Genomic DNA, 18468 nt, shown 5'->3' with positions numbered 1-18468 from the left:
TACAAAAATCCACTTACTTTCCAAAGGCAGTGCATCTAAGGAAAACCATAGGAGGTGACAAATAATACTAATTGGCTGATCTGGCAAAAACCTCCCTGTGGTTCTGGAACAATTGCTTGCAATGCGAGGGATACCAAACGAGATGCATAGTCTGACCCTTAGGAGATGCTGAGGGGATGTGCTGCAGCATTAGGGAGCAGCCTGCCCCGGGGTGTCTTTGGACAGGGTCGAGGAGAGCAAGTGTTGGATGGTGGCCGGACCATGCAGTGTGACAGGAGGCAGAGGGCTGGCCAGGCTGCTGTTGGAAGTGGCTTGGAAGCCCACACCTCCCCAGAGGCTGCTTGTGCCCTTGTGGGGCCCGGACCCGGGAGGGCAGAATGTCACCAGATGCCCAGATGCGTGGGTCACAGTCAGCGGCAGGAGCGCCCCCTAATGCCAAGAACCCCATCCCAGTCCTTAAAGTGCCCAGTGCAGCCAACCCTTAGAGAGAACCCAGTAACACTGAGAGTCTGCCTCCTTTCCCCTCCTCCTTCTCAGAGCTTTGCTGCAGCATCAAAGGCTGTAGAGAGTGGGAGGAAAGAACCTTAGCAAAAACAGCCTGCTCTCCAGGCAGCCGGGGTTCCTGCTTTGCATATTTCTTTGCCTGGCAGGCTGCTGTCATCTTTCTCCGCCTGGGACAGGAGCCTCCAGCCAGCCCCTTGCTTAATGGAACCCCATAACTCTTCATTCCCGGGTGCACGTGGAGTTAAGCAGGTGGCAAACAGCTGGCATTTCTCACTTAGGAAGCTCACCCAGCACTTTTGATTAGAAGGCCCCAGAGGCCCAAGGTTTAATATCTTCCAAGTTAGATTCATGAACTGAAAGCTCGGGCCTGCGGCTGGAATTTGATGGAGCGTGCAACCTGTTGCTGGGAATGGGATTTATTTGCTCAAGGGAGGAAGAAGTGGAGGGCAATTAAAAGGGGTTTTGAGTTTTTAAAGGTGCTTAGAAGACAGCGGGAGGAGGAGGGACGGTGCATCCCTGCTGGCAGAGCCAGTGTTTTTAACACCCCCCCACACACACCCCCCACAGCCTCTGACTGAAACCAGCTGCCTCGGAGCAGCCAGGGCCTTTGCCATGTAAGGCCACTCTGGTTCTGAGGATCGGGATGTGGACACATGCAGGAGGCTTCTTCAGCAACCCCACCCATGGTCACAGACGTGGGTCTGGGAGCATCCTCACATGAGTCCCCAAGGCAGAGGGGCACCGAGGTGGCAGCGCTGGGCTGATAATCAATGTCTTCAGAGGTGGCTGCCCCCCCCACCCCCCAACACACACACACCCTCCCCACCATTCATCCCAGCCTGGGTTCTGGGCCTGGTGGTGAGGGGGTCGGGGGAGGGACAGGAAGTGGCCACCACAAGCTGCCAGACTCCTGTCCCAGCCACTGTTTGGGCAGTATGAGTCAGTTTGGACAGAGGCCCTTGGAGATAAACCCACATGGTTTCATTTCATCGTTCCTGACAGCCTCTTTAAGGCTGGTTTACAATGAAAGTCTCACACTTGCTGTGTCATCTTGGCCAAAAGGCTCCCTGAGTCACCCGGGATGTGAGGTGGAAAGATGGCCTTATAGGAGCTGCTTGGAGCCAGGCCTGGGAGGCATGGTGGCCTGCGGGCGAGATCAGAGGTTTCAGTCTCTGCCTCTCTTCTTGGAAAAACGATGTTTGTTGAAGAGAGAGACTGAGAGGGAGGGAGTGTGTGTGTGTGTGTGTGTGTGTGTGTGTGCGCGCGCGCGCGCGCGTGCGCATGCCTAGAGGGCTACTAAATACCTCCTCCTGCCACTAGAACACCTTCTCCTGACCCCCAGACTGGCACTGTAGGAGGCCAGCAGGCCTCATTCATCTCCATTGCCATAAATGTCGTTTGTAGCCACATTACAGTTTCCATTCACCGAGGAACTGTGACATGCCCGAGTCTCAGAGACAGTTAAGACAAAACGCCTGGCTGGGCACAGCCCGCCCTGGGAGCTCCTAGCTCCTCTGCAGACACTGCCCTGGGGACAGGGAGGACATTAGGAATGGACACCTCGGGTATTGGCTTAGATTTCGTGGATTAATGGTTCATCCTTTTCTTGCTGATTTTCTTAAGTAAACTTATTTTTGGAAGGATAATGTACCTGCCAGAGAGTCTAGATCCTAAGAGCACAGCCTGGTGGGTTTTCACTAAACGCATCTCCATAGAACAGGCACCAGATCAAGGCCACCTGCTGCCCCTCACAGCCCGCAGCCCCACGGGTCGCCACTGCTGCTGCTGCCTGAGGCACGTGGAGCCGTTTTGCTTGTCTTTTTCTCATTGTGTAAATTCAGTGTGAGTCTTGTGTATCTGGCTTCTTTTGCTCAACACTTTAATGAACTTCGTTCATGGTTGTTGTTGTGTTCTTTTTGTTTGTTTTTGTGTGTGTACATGTGTGTGTTTTGTTGTTGGTTTTCGCAGTTAGCAACGGTTTGTTTATCATGCAGTACGGTATGAATATAGTTCTTTTTGTTATATGGGTAAATGACAATTCATCAATTTTTCAGTTGATAAACATTTGTGTCAGTTCCAGCTTGGGGCTATTAGGATAAGTTGCTGTTAACATTGTGGAACATTCTAGTACATGTCTGTGGGTGAATACGAGTATGGATGCCTGCTGGGTACGTGTTTCGTTAGGGGAGAAATTGCTGGTGGTGGGTTATTTGTATATTTCACATAGCAGACGCGCCAAGCTGTGGGCGTCCCATTTGTATCCCGCCCGTCAGTGTTAGGGTACCCCGTGGCTCCCGACGCCATGGGGCAGTGAGAGAAGCAGGTGTCTGCAGCTGCTGCTGGAGAGGAAGGTGTTCACGGGAAGAAGACAGGCTGGACACTTGAAGCCTGCGACCTGTCTTGGTTTTCCTGAGCAGCGGAGTCGGAGAGTCGGGGAGCCTGTTGCAGTTGTTTGCTGTGCCATCTGCCGCGGGATGGTATTTTCTTGGCTCTGCCCTGCAAGGAGTGTAGGTGTCTGTTCAGGACGGAGTATCCAGGGGAGGGAATCCGCCCACAGTCCCGCCTTGGGAATATTTAAATGTCAATGCGGTTAATTGGCTGCGCAGCCCAACCCCCTCCAGCTCTCCTCTCGCAGCCTCAGCAAACACACTGCCTGCCTCACCGCCTCACCTCACCGGCCCTGGGGGACAGCTTTGAGTCAGCCACCCAGACAGACAGGTGAATCAGACTCACTGTGAGTCAGCGACCCTCACAGTAAGCAGGTGAGGAAGTGAATCTTAGAGATCATGGGCTAGCATTTTGGGTGAGTGAATGGATGGATAGAGAGATAATAGGGGTGTGTGTGTGTGTGTGTGTGTGTGTGTAAATTTATGTAGGCTTGCACAAGTGTGTGTTGACCATTTGCTACTTCTCTTAGTAGCCAGAATTACCTGAGTACTTACCATGTGTTACACAGCCGATGTCTTGTTATTCTCTTATGAACTCTAGAAAGCAGGAACTAATGACTGCTTTTTACTAGCAGTGAAACAGGCTCAGAGGGGGTAACTCACCCACCCGGGATCACACAGCCAGTAGCTGACAAGCCAGGATTCTAACCCATAGCATTCAGCTCTAGGCCTCTGTTCTTCTAACCACTGTTTACACCAAGTGCCAAGCAAGGTACGGAGCCTATTTTTCATTCTATCTTCCTGCTCACTCTGGGAGGTGGGAATCATAGTTCCCTTTAACAGATGAGGAAACAGAGGGCCAGAGAGATTAAGTACCCTCACCAAGACACACAGTCACTCAGGAAGAGAGCTGGGATTTACTCTGAGACCATCTAATACGGGAACTCCGACCTCACCCACACTATCTCAGCCAAGTGTAGCACACAGCAAGGGCTCAGTAAATTCTAAGGGAAGGAATGGAATGCCTGTGGTATTTCAGCAGTAAAGTCATAGATCAAAGAAAAATGCAAGCTCTAATGTTGAGGTAGATAGAAAATGAACTTTCCTAATGTCATTCCGGTTTCTTTCAGCCAACATTGGACCCTGTGAGTGAGATGTTGGTGCTGGGGGCTGGGGATGCTCTGGTGAATCTGGAACTCCATTCATTCATTCATTCATTCACTCACTCATTCACTCATTCATCCGCTCCCTCCCTCACTCGTTCATTCAGTGACTATTTACTGAGTTCCTGGTCTGTGAGTGCCTGGTCAAGCTCACTTTGCAGGGGAAGGACAGATGTGCATGCCAGCAACTAAATGAGAAGGTGTGACTGCCACTGCATAATGTCCCTTTCCATCTTGTCATTCATCTTAAACCACTGGTCCTGGAAATGAACTCAATGAGGCTGAAAATAGTTTGAAAAACCCTCTATCTAGACAGGCATCTGGTTTGGGCGAGTATTATTGGTCTTTACACACTTCTGTCTGAAGACTAATGCATCATTTGCTGATGGTAATTAGTGTGCATCAGTGGCCACTTTGCTGGTCTTTTATCACTGTCCCCACAAACCACGGCTCCTGGTGAGCAGGAGCAGCTGGGATGAGTGGCCGGCAGAGTGCTATCTGAGAGGGGTCTGAGGACCCGTCCATCATTGGTGTGTGCACAGCTCTCCCTCCTGAGACTCTGGGAGAGAGGGAACTTGGCTGGATTCCGTAGAGTCCTTGGAGGCTGGGGTGGGGGGTGGGGTGTGGTGAAGATCCTGGAGAGCCCAGAAGAACTTGCTCCCAGACGCACCTCCCAGAACCAGCCTGAGTTCCCGCCCCAGGCTTACTGTACCATAGGATTAACAGGCATGTCCACAGTCCACCCTATTACATGTCACTTCTAATAACTGTGTGGGTCACCTCATCTTAAAAACATATTGTTATTGATTTCACAGAGGAAGGGAGAGGGGGAGAAACATCAGTGATGAGAAAGAATCATCAATCAGCTGCCTCCTGCAATCCTTTATTGGGGATTGAGCCACAACCTGGGCACGTGCCCTGACCGGGATTTGAACCGTGACCTCCTGGTTCATAGGTCAATGTTCAACCACTGAGCCACACCAGCCGGGCAAGGTCAACCTCATCTCAACAGCTACCAACGATTTCTCTCGTCCTTTTCAGCCTCTGTAAAGGACGGACCCTCTATTCGGTGGTGCGGGACGCCAAGATCGTCTTGGATGTCAATAAAACCAGGCAGATTGCCCAAGAAATTGTGAAGGTACCGTAGGGTCTGGGCCCCCACTCCCTGAACCTCAGAAAGACTCATAGTCTGACTACAGACCAATAGTCTGGGCTTAAAAGAAAGCAGACTTGACTTGACAAATGGTATGCCAAGTGTACGGAAGAATTTTGCCCCAAGATACAACCATTAGGGCTGGTGTGTCAGTGTTGGGTTCCTATCTAGTGCCTCGTCGTCACGATAATTGGACATGTACAGGGACCAGGCGGGAGCGTTCTCCTTGTTAGCATCCTTTACTCCGCAAGCCCTTGAATTCCCAGGTGTGTTAGCCATCTCTCTCCAGCTGCTGGGGAAACATCCAATTATTGGATGTTGTTTGGGATTAAAACAAGCAGGAACATCCTGTGTTTTCTGGCAGATGCCTCATTAGTCAGTATCCGGTCTTTTATTTCCATTGGAAGTGTCAGGACTAAAGGGTGAGAAGCAATAAAAATGTAACTTCTCATAAAGGCAAACAGAACTCTAGACACCCACCCTTGAGCTGCACCTTCAACAGGTTCTTCTCCGTGTTTTTGATGATCAAGTCCTGTCTCGTGAGGAACGCAGGGTGTTCGACAGGGGCAGGGGTGGGGTTAAGTACACTAAGAGCAGGTCTCCTGCGGGAGTTATTTGTCAAAGAGGAATGGGGCAGGGGTGGAGGGGTGGGGGTGGGGGGCTAATCAAATTCCTTTCTTGGGGGCCCTCAGCTCAGATTTGTTCCCACCCTTTTTCTTCTGGAGAGACCTTCCTTTATTTCTAATTCAGGAAACAGCGGAGCTAGTTGGAGCCGGTCTTGCAGTGATCTGAGGGCGATGGCAGATCTGTGTCTTGGGGATCCTGCCTGTTCCCACCTGCCAGGCCTTCTCCCACCCCCCTCTATGCCTTTGCATTTGGGCCCTGGTTCTGCTTTCGGTGTGGTCCCATGGGCAAAGCAGGAGCGCGAACCAGGACCCCAGGCCGCGGAGGCAGCGAGCGCTCAGGTTTCCTCTGACAGCCCTGTCTCCTTGCTCCTGGCAGGGCATGGGCTACCTCCACGCCAAGGGGATCCTGCACAAGGACCTCAAGTCCAAGAACGTCTTCTACGACAATGGCAAAGTGGTGATCACAGACTTTGGGCTCTTCAGCATTTCCGGGGTGCTGCAGGCTGGCAGGTGAGAAGTGGTGGGAGGGATCAGAGGGGTTCTTTACAGACAATCATCAGGACAGGATGGGGTGTCATCCTAAATGGCTTTAGTGACCTAGGTGTGAGCTAGCCCGAGGTCACCTAGCTGAGCAGCCAGGCCGCCTCAGGATGGTGCCGGGCTGACTCCCAGGTGGGCAGCATCCCGAATCCTGCAAAGCCCTGGCCCTTGAGTTTCCCTGGAGGACTCTTCCCTCATCCCAAGTGCTCACCCGGAAGTGGGAATCACCCAAGAGCCTCCCTCCAAGTTTTCTTATGAATCCATTCATTCTAGTGGAGCAGGACTTCAGTTAAGAGCAAGGGATTTAAAGTCAGACACACCTGGGGCCCAGCGTGGCTTGGCCACTTACTGACTGTGGCTTCAGTCAAGTCATGGACGTTTCTGAACTTCACTTGCCTTGTCTGCAAGGAAAATGACGGATGGGGTTGTGCTCATCCCCGGGTCCTTGTGCGGATCAAATCAGATGCCACATGCAGTCCAGCGCAGTGCCTGGGGCACAGGAAACTACAAATAGTAGCTGCTGCTGAGTTGTAATTAGTATTAATTTGCATAGACCTCCTCAATATCACACAGGAGAATCATTAACCACCAGTTAAGTAATTAACTCTCAGGCGCCTCTCACCCTAGAGCGAGGTGACCGTGTGAAAAACAGCTTGATCCCAAGTAAACAACCCATAATTCAGAAGGGCCGCCTGTGTGGCTTTTAATTTGGAAAGTGTGTGTGCGCAAACACACACAGATACACACACACACACACACTCCAAACCCTGCGTGTTTTCTCTAACGGAGCTCCACATATAACGAATGGCTTGCGTCCCAGAGAGGCAGCCTCACAGTTTCTCTCCTTCCTCTTCAACTGCTTCCCTTTGACGATAACGGTGTCTTTGCGCTCACCCAGGCCTCCCCAAAGTGAATTTTGTTCACGCTCCATACCTCGAGTCTACCAGTAAGTCCCACCGTCCCGAAATTGGGTGAGACTTGATTTGGCTCTTTCTGTGTAATGCAGAAACAAACAGAAGCTTAAATTTCATTTTTAGATTTTACTCCACCCCCCAAAATTCACCGCAGTCTTCAAAACCATCTAGATGAGCATCTAAGGTAAGAAAATAGGCAGAAAATGATCAGATACATCAGTAAATAGAGAGGTGGAAAGAGGCCTTGAGTCAGAACCCAGAAGCCAGGTGGGCTGGCTCCCGGGATCCTTCCTTCCTCTGGCTTCCAGCAGCACTTATTTCCAGGTTTGCTACATGGGGACCCGCACACTCCCCCTGTTGCCATCGCCACAGCCCCTCTTTCTTTTATGGCATTCTTCCTTTGGGCTCTACTCTCAGCCTCATTTCTGAGTCCTCAAGGTAAAAAAACACATCCACAGCTAATACCTAAGCCCACTGGTTGTGTGGCCCTGGCAGCTAACACAGCCCTGTGCCAGGCATTGTCACCTTTCATCCCTGCACCGGCCATGGGAAACTATGTACCCATTTTGTAGGAGGGAAAATAGAGACTGGGATCTGCTCAAGGTCACAGAGCTAGTCAGCAACAGATGGGTCCTTAAATCCCTGCTGTTCACAGGCGATGTGTCCTGTCCTGTCAGCTGTGTAGGGCACAGGAGCAAGTCACTTGTCACTGCCGGTGAAAAACTGAAATTTGGGCCATTTCCTTATTTAATGTAGAAACTTGAACAGTGATTCTCAGCTACACGCTCCCGCCCCTCGCTGGGACATTTGTGATGTCCGCAGACATGGTTAGTTGTCACAGCAGGAAGAAAGGGTGCTACTGGTGTCTACAGGCCAGAATGCTGCTCACCATCCACATGCGCAGAACAGCCCCACCCGAAGGACTGTCCAGCCCAAACCAGAACTCAGACTCCTGCAGCCTCTAGTCAGGCTTCTCCCGCCCCCAAGCGAGGTCTGCAAGACGACTTCAGGGAGGATATGAACAAACATTTTCCATATTAATTTTAATGTGTACTTAAAAAGTGCAAGTTCCCACTTAAGGTCATGTTAAAAGGTAACCTATTAACATATACAGGAGTGGGGGGGAAAAAGTCCCATTTGTTGTAAATAATAGTCTGACGTAGCACTGTCCAGGGTGGTCGCCAATAGCCACAGGTGGCTATTTTAACTTTAATTCAAATAAGTAAAAAGCTCTCTTCTTCAGTTGCATTGCTGGATGTCAGGTGCCCAGTAGCCAGGATGGCCAGGGGCTGCTGTATTGGAAGCACAGGTGAGGACAGCTGCTCTCCAAGGTGCTGAGCGAGGGCAGGACCCCGTGTGGGATGTGAACGAAGGAGTTCAGGAGGCAGTGCCTCCCCTTGCGGGGCTCAGAGGCCGCCCTGGAAGAAGCCTCCAACCCAGCCAGCCTGGGTTCCCAGCAGACGCCCAGAGGCCCCGCTTTTTGTTTGCTTGTTTGTTTGTTAATCCTTACCTGAGGGTATTTTTTTCCCATTGATTTCAGAGAGAGAAGAAGGAAAGGATGGGAGGGGAAGGGGAGAGAGAGAGAAGCATCAATGTGAGAGAGACACATTGATTGCTTGCCTCCAATACATGCCTATCTGGGAATGGGGATCACCAGGGATCGAACCTGCAACTCAGATATGTGCCCTTGACAGGGAATCAAACCTGAGCCTTTAGGTGTGCAGCCAACGTTCTAACCACTGAGCAACGTCAGCCAGGGCACATCCTCACTCTTGATGGTTTGAGATACCCATCCCCTTCTCCCACACCTGCCCACTCTCCTATATCAACCGGTCCTTTCCTAGGAGAAAGGGGAGACTCACAGGAGGTCGGACTTCCGTCTCAAATGGAAAGTTGTGCACTTGATAAAGATTTAGTGTGAAGAAGGGAGCCAGCTTCCTGTCTCCTCTAGGGCTGGGTCCTGAGGAATGCTCACAGATGCCCACACAGCATGGTTTGTGGTGCTGGAAGGGGAGCCACCAAGGCCCACCACCCGGGTTGGGTGGACACATTTGAATGGACGCACAGGATGGTGTCCTCTGTGCCACTCACACCGGGGTTCCTGGGGTTCCAGAACACCCCACACGGGCCTGCCTTGGGCCTTCGTTTCACTGCCCCTCCTGCCTATAGTTTTCATGTTCAGAGGGCTGGATCCTTTGGGTCATGCCCATCTTAGCTCACATTTTACCTAAAGCCAGCTTCCTCTCATCTTTGACACTTTCCCTTTTTAACTTTTTGTGCAATGCTTGCCATCTGTGTCTTTCCTGCTTATTTAAATCACTTGTCATCTCCTTTTCCTACCAAAGTTCGGGCTCCAGGATGGGGTCCCGTTGGTGCGAGAACAGCCTGGTGTCATAGTGCGGGCTCCATAAATACAGCTGGTCCTCATCACTCACAGACTCCGGGTGTGGAGCCCACCTACGCAAATGTACTGGGAACCCCAATCAGCATCACGTCCATGCTGTCATTCAGAGCATGCAGGGTGGGGAAGGATTGGAGTCACGTGACAGGCCTGTTCCCCGCTGAGGCTGAACAAAGGGCCACTCTTCCCTGTTGCTCCAGCGCCCTGGGGAGATGACCAGGGGTGGAGTTGGGGGTACCTGCCATGCAGCACAAGAAGCCCCTGGGGCCAGCTGGCAGTGGGTAAGAGGGGCAGCCCCAGACAAGCACTCGGCACTCGGAGCCTCAACTTCTCTTGTGCAAAATAAAGAAAACAGAATGGACCAGGACGGGTGGTTTGGGGACTTGAGATGATGTCTGTGAGAGGTGTGTGCACATGCGCATGTGGGTATCTGTCTTTACTTCCCAGGAGCACCAATCTCGGATTCGCTGGTACGTGTGCGGAGACTACAGAACGTGACCCACAAGTGATGAGAATCGGCTGTATTTATGGAATGCAGCGGGGGAGGGGCGCCTCAGAGGCGAAGGGACCCCACCATGGTTTGGGTGTTGCGTGTCTCTCCCCAGACCAGCCTTCCCTGTGCCACTCCCACTGGGTCTTAGCCTCAAGTACAAAGTCAGGCAGCGCTCCAACAGGGAGAGGCAGGAAGCCAGCAGAGATGGCACAGGGGTTTGGGCCCGCACTGGGGCCTGACCCTCCCGGGGCAGCGACACGGGACTCACCCTGTGCTCTGCTTTCCAGGCGGGAGGACAAGCTGCGCATCCAGAACGGCTGGCTGTGCCACCTGGCGCCCGAGATCATCCGCCAGCTGTCCCCCGACACGGAGGAGGACAAGCTGCCCTTCTCCAAGCACTCGGACGTCTTTGCCCTCGGGTAGGCGCCCCCCTGGCCTTCGAGAGCCTCAGCCCTGGCAGAGGCCTGCGTCCCGGGGTTCCCTCGGTGCTTTTGGAAGGGACAGGGCACGTGTCTGTGGAGGCAAAGTGGCTGGGTGTCTGAGATCGGGGGATCTGACGGGTGCAGTAGAAAGGGTGGCCCCGGCTAATTCCGTGCCATGGTTATGGACCATGGCAGCTACCCGGGTCATTCACAACCACAACACTGTGTGCAGAATGGAAGAGAAGGACAGGAGTGAGGCTGGGTGACCAGTGCAGGCGGAGATGCTGGTGCTGTCCACTGAGTCACTGCCAGCGGGTGTGGGCCCTGGGGATGGAGATGCACTCAGAAATGGGAGCGATGGGGTTTGGTGGTGGATGGAATGTGGGTGGTGCCCAGATTTCTACCTAAGCACCTGGGCGGAGGGAGAGTTAGCACCTCACCAAGGTAGAGAGACCCTGGAGGTGGGGCAGGAAGGCAGAGGGCCGATTGTACACCGTGAGTTTGAGCTGCCCTGAGCTGGCCAGTGGAGCCAACCAGAAGGCGCAGAATCTGCACATCTAGAGCCTAGGACAGAAGAGTTTAGGATTGTCAGGGAATGGTAACCGCCATCCTGGGAGAGAACCCGATGTCTGTTGTTTTTGTTTTGTTTTGAAATGATTCCAGAGAGGAAGGGAGAGGGAGCGAGGGATAGAAACATAAGTGATGACAGAACCATCGATGGGCTGCCTTCTGCACGCCCACACTGGGGATCGAGCCTACAGGCTGGGCATGTGCCCTGAACAGGAATCGAACCGTGACCTCATGGTTCATAGGTCGAGGTTCAAGCACTGAGGCACGCGGACCCGGCTGAGTGAGATGTCTTTGGAAGTAGAGAGGGGGTGCGGGTTCAGGACACACAGCCCCAAGGTGCGGGCCCAGTGCTCTGAGGAGGTGCCGCTGGGAAGGCTTCTGTGCTCTCCTCCCTCCATGGCCCGGCTCACCCTCACCTGAGCCGTCCGGGCGGTGGCAGGGCTGGCGGAGATAACGCTGGGGAAGCCGCAGGCCTGCAGGTGTGTGTAGACACGCTGAGCACCACGGAGAGATCTTCCACGGAAAAGTACCCACTGTGCCCCCTCTGTGCAACCTGGGAAGGGGGTTCCTGCCACATTAGGATTCTCAACTGTCATCAGGACTGTCCCTTGGACCCATTCGTGGCTGTCATTTCCCTGATTCGTTTAGGCCACAGTCTTTATCTAGTTAGAAACTATTATCTGAAACCAAATTCCACTAATTAAGTGGGTATATTTTCATATAAATTTAGCAAAAGAAAGAAGAATGTAATTAACAAAATGTACCGAAGTAAGTAATTACTTTTTCACTGGTGTTTTCATCTTCAGCAACTGGTATTTTTCTTTAAGTGAGTTTCTCTTGCAAGTTAGCAATTCATTGCAGGAGAAAGTTCTAAGGAGACCTTTATTCTGGTTTCCTGCCAAGTAGATGTCCCTTGGTGCTTGGGAGCGCCATGCTCAAGCATGACTTAGAGCCAAAGGGACTTCAGAAGTGCAGTGAGCACTGTGTCTGGGCTCCTAGGAACAGGTGTCATGTCCGTTCCCAATTGACAGGTGAGGAAACAGGGGCTCCGAGGGGCTCAGTGACTTGGGGCTCAATGTCAGGCAGAGCTGGGAGTCAAACGTGGGGCAGCCTCACTCCAGATTTGGTGCTTTGACCCAGGGAGTCATTTCACCACTCAGAGCCCTAATTAAAGATCATAAAACCCACTGAGGTGTTGTAAGGAGTAAGTGAGCAAACACACCTAGGGCACCCTGCCCAGCAGGAGCTCCCGCACCCCGTCGTCGTCCCCCCCGCCCCCGCCTCCCTTTCTCCTTCCACATGCGCGCGTGCAGCATGCATCTGTCTGTGCTCCTCACCAGCCCTCACCCCTCCACTACAGGTGTTGTCCTCCCAGATAATTCTCTGCCCCGATTGCATGATGGGCCATAGGGCTGCCAGTCTTGCACAATGGCCAGTGATGCAATTCTGTAGTCAGATGAACTGGATTCAACCTCTTATTTGCTGTGTGACTTCGAGTAAGATAACATAACCTTCCTGGGCCTTGGTTTCCTGATCTGTCAAATGGGGCTAATGAGAGTGCCTCCTGTTCTAAAATGGAGCTTTCAATATTATTCAGATATGATGGGCCAGTAGATGGGCAATGACTGCCATTAAAAGGGTGCTTTGTTACTCACAGTTCCCAGAAGGACAGGGCACATGCACTGAGAAGTAAACACCCAACCGGTGTTATTGTTTATTGTGATGATGATAACAAGCACTGAGCACCTTAACCTGAGAACTTCCTGAGCATCTAAAGCAGTGTTTCCCAAACTTCTCTCATGATGAGAATCACCTGGTGGAGTTGTTAAAATACAGATTCCTGAATCCCACCTAAGAAGTGCTAAACTAGAATTTTGGGGAACTTATAGGTAAAATTGTCTTAGAGCACTAGTTAAGTATACAATTTTACCTATATGTTCCCAAAAATTCTAATTTAGCACTTCTTAGTTGGGATTCAGGAATCTGTGGTTTAACAACTCCACCAGGTGATTCTCATCATGAGAGAAGTTTGGGAAACACTGATCTAAAGCAACATCCCAGCGCTGAGCCGCAGCACCCGTCCCCACCCCGAAGGATGAGGTCAGCAGTGAGGAGCGATGCTGAGAGAGAAGTGGAACCCTAGAAATAGCCTGATTGACAGTCCTCTGATTCAAAAGGGTAACGGGGTGTGTTCTGTAAGGCAGATTTACACAGTTAGCCTAGCCTGGAGGAAAGATCCGCTCCGAGGATGGTTTCAGGGAGTCCCTGAGTTGCAGAGCCTTGTTCTCAGTGAGCTTGTAACTAGACCAACAGTGGATCTGTGCTGCCTGTCACCACTCAAGCCGATAAAGCAGAGACAGGGCTGAATCACATAAGAGCGTTTATTCCAATATTGCCGGCATCAGGTTATCCACAAAAATCTGTGCAGCCCATCATAAGCCAGCTGCTTATATAGGCATAAGTACAAAGGAAAGTAGGCAAAGGGAGTTTACAGATAAGCAGAAGGCTAGGGGTCTGCAAAGGGCTGAGTGATTTGCAAGGGCTGGGGTTACATGAGAAACAGCGAAGGGAGTGCCCACATTAACAAACAGATGAGCAGGCTGGGGGTTTGCAAGGGCCTGTGGGTATGCAGAAAGGGCCTGGGGATCGTCTGAGGGCTGCTGGCTTCCGTAACACATCTTTGCTCCCCTTTCCAGATAACGGGCAGCTCCAAACGGGGAGGGAGGGCTGCCTCTCGGAGTCAGCTCCAGCCAGGGGGGAACGTGCCTTCTTTAATCAGAATAAAACGGTCACGGTTAACATGGTTAATATTTCTTACAATACTAGCTGGTTCCCCATCATTTCGTTTCTACCCCCTTTCAAGCTGAGGCCTGTCCTCACGGGAAGGCTCCAACACTTGCATCCCAGGAACACCCACATGGTTCTCACTGCCCCCACATCTCCCAGCATCATTTATCCTGCCCAGCTGGGCCTGTCCATTCCCATGTGCTGCTCACAGGAGCAGACCTTTCTTCCGTCTTTCCACTGTCATTGTCTATGAAATACGTGATGACAAGGTCAATCCTTCTAGAATAAACCTGGCATCGCATTGTCCTCCACTCAGCATCCCAGATAAACAGTCTCCCACTGCAGTTGGCAGGTTAGGGAATCTAGACGCAGGGAAGTGATGTGACCTACTCAGCATCACGCAGCCAGTGTGGACTAGAATCAGAACTTGAACGCAAGGCAATCTGACTCTCAGACTGCTTTTTTCCTTTCATTTATTCTGCAGGATGATTCATACTTAGAAAAACCCAAGCACAAAAGGAAAAATTCCTATCCTATCACAGAGATAGCCACTGCTAACACTTTACAGTGCTTCTCTTTATTATTTTGTTGGTCCATATGTAATGCTTAAAAAAAAAAAAGAGTAACATTATATCTTATACATAGCTTTTTTTTTTTCATTTAAAATTATATATTGAGCATTTTTGTCATGTCAGCAAGGTTTTTTTGAAATGTGTTAATAATGTAGGATTCCATGTCATTTCATGGGTTTACCATGATGCATGCAGCCTGCTCCTTTTACTGAACACTTGCATCATTCCTGCTTTTTTCAGTGTTACCCATCATGTTGTAGAGAACATCCTGGTAAATGTCTCTTGCGTCCTTAATTATTCTCCTACCGTGGCTCTCTAGAATTACAGGTCAGAGGTCACAGCCACACTCTATCAAATTACTCAGGTTCTAGGTTTGATTCATGTTAATCAAGGCACCAGGGGTGGTATCCTGGGACAAGCATGACTCTCTAAGACACCAAGAAAGCCTTAAGCAACCCCACAAGTAGGGGACAGAGTGATCAGCCAGCAGGCTGGCGGGTGGGTGGGTGTTAGTGAGGAAATACAAGTAACATGTCACACCAACACCCCTTTAACAACGTCTGCCAACAGAACAATCTGGTATGAACTTCATGCCAGGGAGTGGCCTTTCAAGACCCAGCCAGCAGAGGCAATCATCTGGCAAATGGGCACAGGCCTGAAACCCAACCTCAGCCAGATCGGCGTGGGAAAAGAGATCTCGGTGAGTCGGATGGTGCCAGGTTCTGGAGACAAGGGGAGCGGCAGACACCGTTCTGGGCCTTCTTTTGTGTGTGTGTGTGTGTGTGTGTGTGTGTGTGTGAAGGTTTCAAGTGCTTTCCCAAAGGGTAGCCAAAAAAGCATGCCCACAGCCTTGTCCTGTAATGATTTGGAGCTTAGAAGGCAAAACTCCCTGAACTGTGCCTGCAGTTCAGGTTCCTACCATCAGGGGCGCAGTAGCACTTGGCCAGGTTTTCCTGGCAATGGACTGCTGAGTTGAGTAGAACCAGGGAATCTTTCTTTTTCTATCAATTTTTAAAAAGACCTTCATTAAAATATCACTGGTAATCTAATTTTAATTGCATCTATGTTAGAAAATTTAAGGCATTGTCCAACTCAGAACAGAAACAGAAAAGTCTGAGTATTTATCTATATATAAAAGGCTAATATGCTAAATGTCCAACTGTCTGACCGGTTGCTATGATGCACACTGACCACCAGGGGGCAAATGCTCAACACAGGAGCTGCCGAGCTGCAGTGACTTGGCAGCGGCAGTTCTCAGGTGATGTACCCCCAAACCAGAGAGGAGGGAGCCCAATTCCCCATGGGGCTGCATGATTCCACCTTTGGCAGTGGGTTATGCTGTTGCTGGAGCATTGTTGGCCCCGAATCTGGTTTACTGCACTCTTGCATTTGCATTCCACGCTCTGCACAAAAGCAACTTTGCAGAGGGCCCTCTCGTACTCCGGGACCCCTTGGGGGATGTCAGAGAGCCAGTTTTGGCCAGATCCTTCTATGCCAGGCTGAGGGACCCCACCTGCTGGAGGGACTCTGCTCACTCTGCAGATGCCAGAGAGGGGCCACGGGAGGTTGGCTCCAGAGTGTGTCCAGCCAATCTCACACTATCCACCCCACCGGCCACCTACTAATTAATTTCCTTTCAGTGTACAGGAATCCGTGCACCAAGTCACTAGTGTATTAATAATTGCCCTCTAAAACGTAGCATGAAGAATTCCTCTGTTTGTTTGTTTGTTTGTTTGTTTTTAATCTTCCCCCAAGGATATTTTTTTTCATTGATTTAAAGAGGGAGGGGGAAAGTGAAAGAGAGAGGGAGAGAGGGAGGGAAGGAAAGAGGGAGGGAGGGAGGGAGGGAGAGATGAAGGGATGGAGAAATGGAGAAACACCGATGTGAGAAAGTCACATCAATTGGTTGCCCCCAACCAGGGCCCAGAGCCTGCAACTGAGGTATGTGCCCTCTTCTGAAATCAAACCAGGACCCTTTTATTTGGCCAACACTATACACTGGGCCAAACCAGCTAGAGCAAATTCCCCTCTTTTGATTAGAGACAAATGAGTTAGGGAGGGGGTAATTATCTAGAATGCTTTTAAGGACTGCCTGCCTCTTAAGTTTCCTTTCTCAGGTGAGAATATTACTATAAGTAATTTTCCCCTCTATGACTTTGAAGGGCACTTATAGTATTATGATGTGGATTGCTTTTCTCTCTCCCCATTAGGAAAAGTGTCACAAACTCATTTGAGTATTTTATTGATCTCAGTGTATTCCAGGCCTTCTAGAATAGGGGTAACCTAGTCTGCCATATGGCCTAGAAAGTAGGTGAGTAGAAGGATGGATGGATGGATGGATGGATGGATGATGGATGGGTGGATGGGTGTATAAATGATAGATGGATGAGTGGTTGGGTGCATGGATGGATCTTTGGATGGATGGATGGATGGATGGATGGATGGATGGATGGATGGAATATAAATTCATGAATTTAGTTTAGATGGGTACAGGCATGATGCATGGATGGATAGATAGATGGACAAATGGATGGATGATGGGTGGATGGATGATTGAACAATATGGAAGTGGGACAAATGGGTATACAAATGGATAGATCCAATAAGGTTCTGAGTAGTAATATAGACATCATTTATGTTAAATCATCACGCATTGGCTTCTTTTAGGACATCCTCCTCTTCTGCTGGGCTTTTGACCAAGAGGAGAGACCTACCTTCACCAAGCTCATGGACATGCTGGAGAAACTGCCAAAACGGAACCGCCGCCTGTCTCACCCTGGGCATTTCTGGAAGTCGGCAGAGTAGGTGTTCTCCGTTGGCCTCTCTGCCCATGTCCTCTGGTCTTGGTCACTTGTTGCTCCTTTCCCCAACTCCTCTGCCAACCTTCTCCTTCCCATGCACCCACCTCCCTCCCCCGCCACTGTTTGTCCCTGCCAGGTTTCTGTTCAGGGGAGTCTGCTCTGGGATTTGGGCCCCAGCACTGTCATGTGGCTACTGTGCTACCTCGTTGCCTAATTCTCCCCGATGAAGGCTGATGCCCAGTGGGTGGAGCATCCTGTGGCAAGGTGGTACCCTGAACCCACCAAGCCCCACCTATCAGGTATTCCGCATACCCCTCTACCAGGCCTAGCTTTCAGGAAATCTCCCCTCAAACCAGCAGCCTGCCCCATCGAGGCAACTCTGAGCTCCCAGCATTCTCTGATGCACAAAGACAGGTAGGGCAAGTTCTCCCTACTCCCTGCCACAGCGTCTCTGACTTCCTCAGAGGAGGCTCTGTGCCGCTCCCCTCGCCCTCATTCCTGGCCGGACCCCAGTGGCTGAGGCGATACGTGTGTTTCTGGGGACCTCCCTCAGCGGAGTGGTCAGTGCCAGAGTCCTTCCCGAAGCCGCCGGGGCTGGAGGGGTTTGTAATCTGCAAAGGTGATCCACCAAGAGGCCTTGGCTCCAGCTGGTGTGTTCCAGGGCACGGGCGGCTAAGTCAAAACTCACCTTGGCTTCTCAGGTTCGCCCCTCTGGTGGTCACATCCGAGGAGCTGTGGTTTCTAGACTAGAATTTCTAGTCTCAGCACATGGTGGGTTGGAGGCAAGGCAAGCCCGGGTTCCAGAGACCGCCCCCTCATATTTAATGTGCGTTCAGATCACCTAGGGAATTCTTATTCTGTAGATCCTCGTGGGACCCAGAATCTTGTATTTCCAACAAGCTCCAAGCTGGGTGGCTGGTCCCTGGGTCACCCTCTGAGTAGTGGGCCTGGACCCCTGCTGTCCAATATCTGCACTCACCATGTGTGGCCCCTGGACACTCGTGGGGAGCGGAATGAAGAGGGACTGTAGGTGGGAAGCCCATGGGATGTCAGAAGTAGGAGACAGAGGAGAGTGCAGCATAATTTGTTACATCACACAGACAGTGTTGGTTACATGTTGAAATTATAATTTTTT

General features: G+C 51.1%; 2 protein-coding genes across 2 annotated transcripts in view; one reads left to right on the top strand and one right to left on the bottom strand.

Moving 5' to 3' along the window:
• Window positions 1–17337, top strand: part of KSR2 (kinase suppressor of ras 2) — a gene marked incomplete at both ends in the record, with an annotated part of 266707 nt that extends 249370 nt beyond the window's left edge. The window contains 5 exons of the mRNA XM_084868405.1: window positions 5096–5192; window positions 6210–6343; window positions 10469–10600; window positions 15103–15232; window positions 17200–17337. Coding sequence (XP_084724531.1) covers window positions 5096–5192; window positions 6210–6343; window positions 10469–10600; window positions 15103–15232; window positions 17200–17337 — 631 coding nt within the window. The remainder of the gene's footprint in view (window positions 1–5095; window positions 5193–6209; window positions 6344–10468; window positions 10601–15102; window positions 15233–17199) is intronic.
• Window positions 1–18468, bottom strand: part of RFC5 (replication factor C subunit 5) — a 490240-nt gene that overhangs the window by 292372 nt on the left and 179400 nt on the right. The window lies entirely within an intron of this gene.

Source organism: Pipistrellus hanaki, assembly GCF_964339955.1.
Source record: "Pipistrellus hanaki genome assembly, chromosome: 19".
Taxonomy (NCBI): Eukaryota; Metazoa; Chordata; class Mammalia; order Chiroptera; family Vespertilionidae; genus Pipistrellus; species Pipistrellus hanaki.
This window is presented reverse-complemented; position numbering and strand designations above follow the sequence as displayed.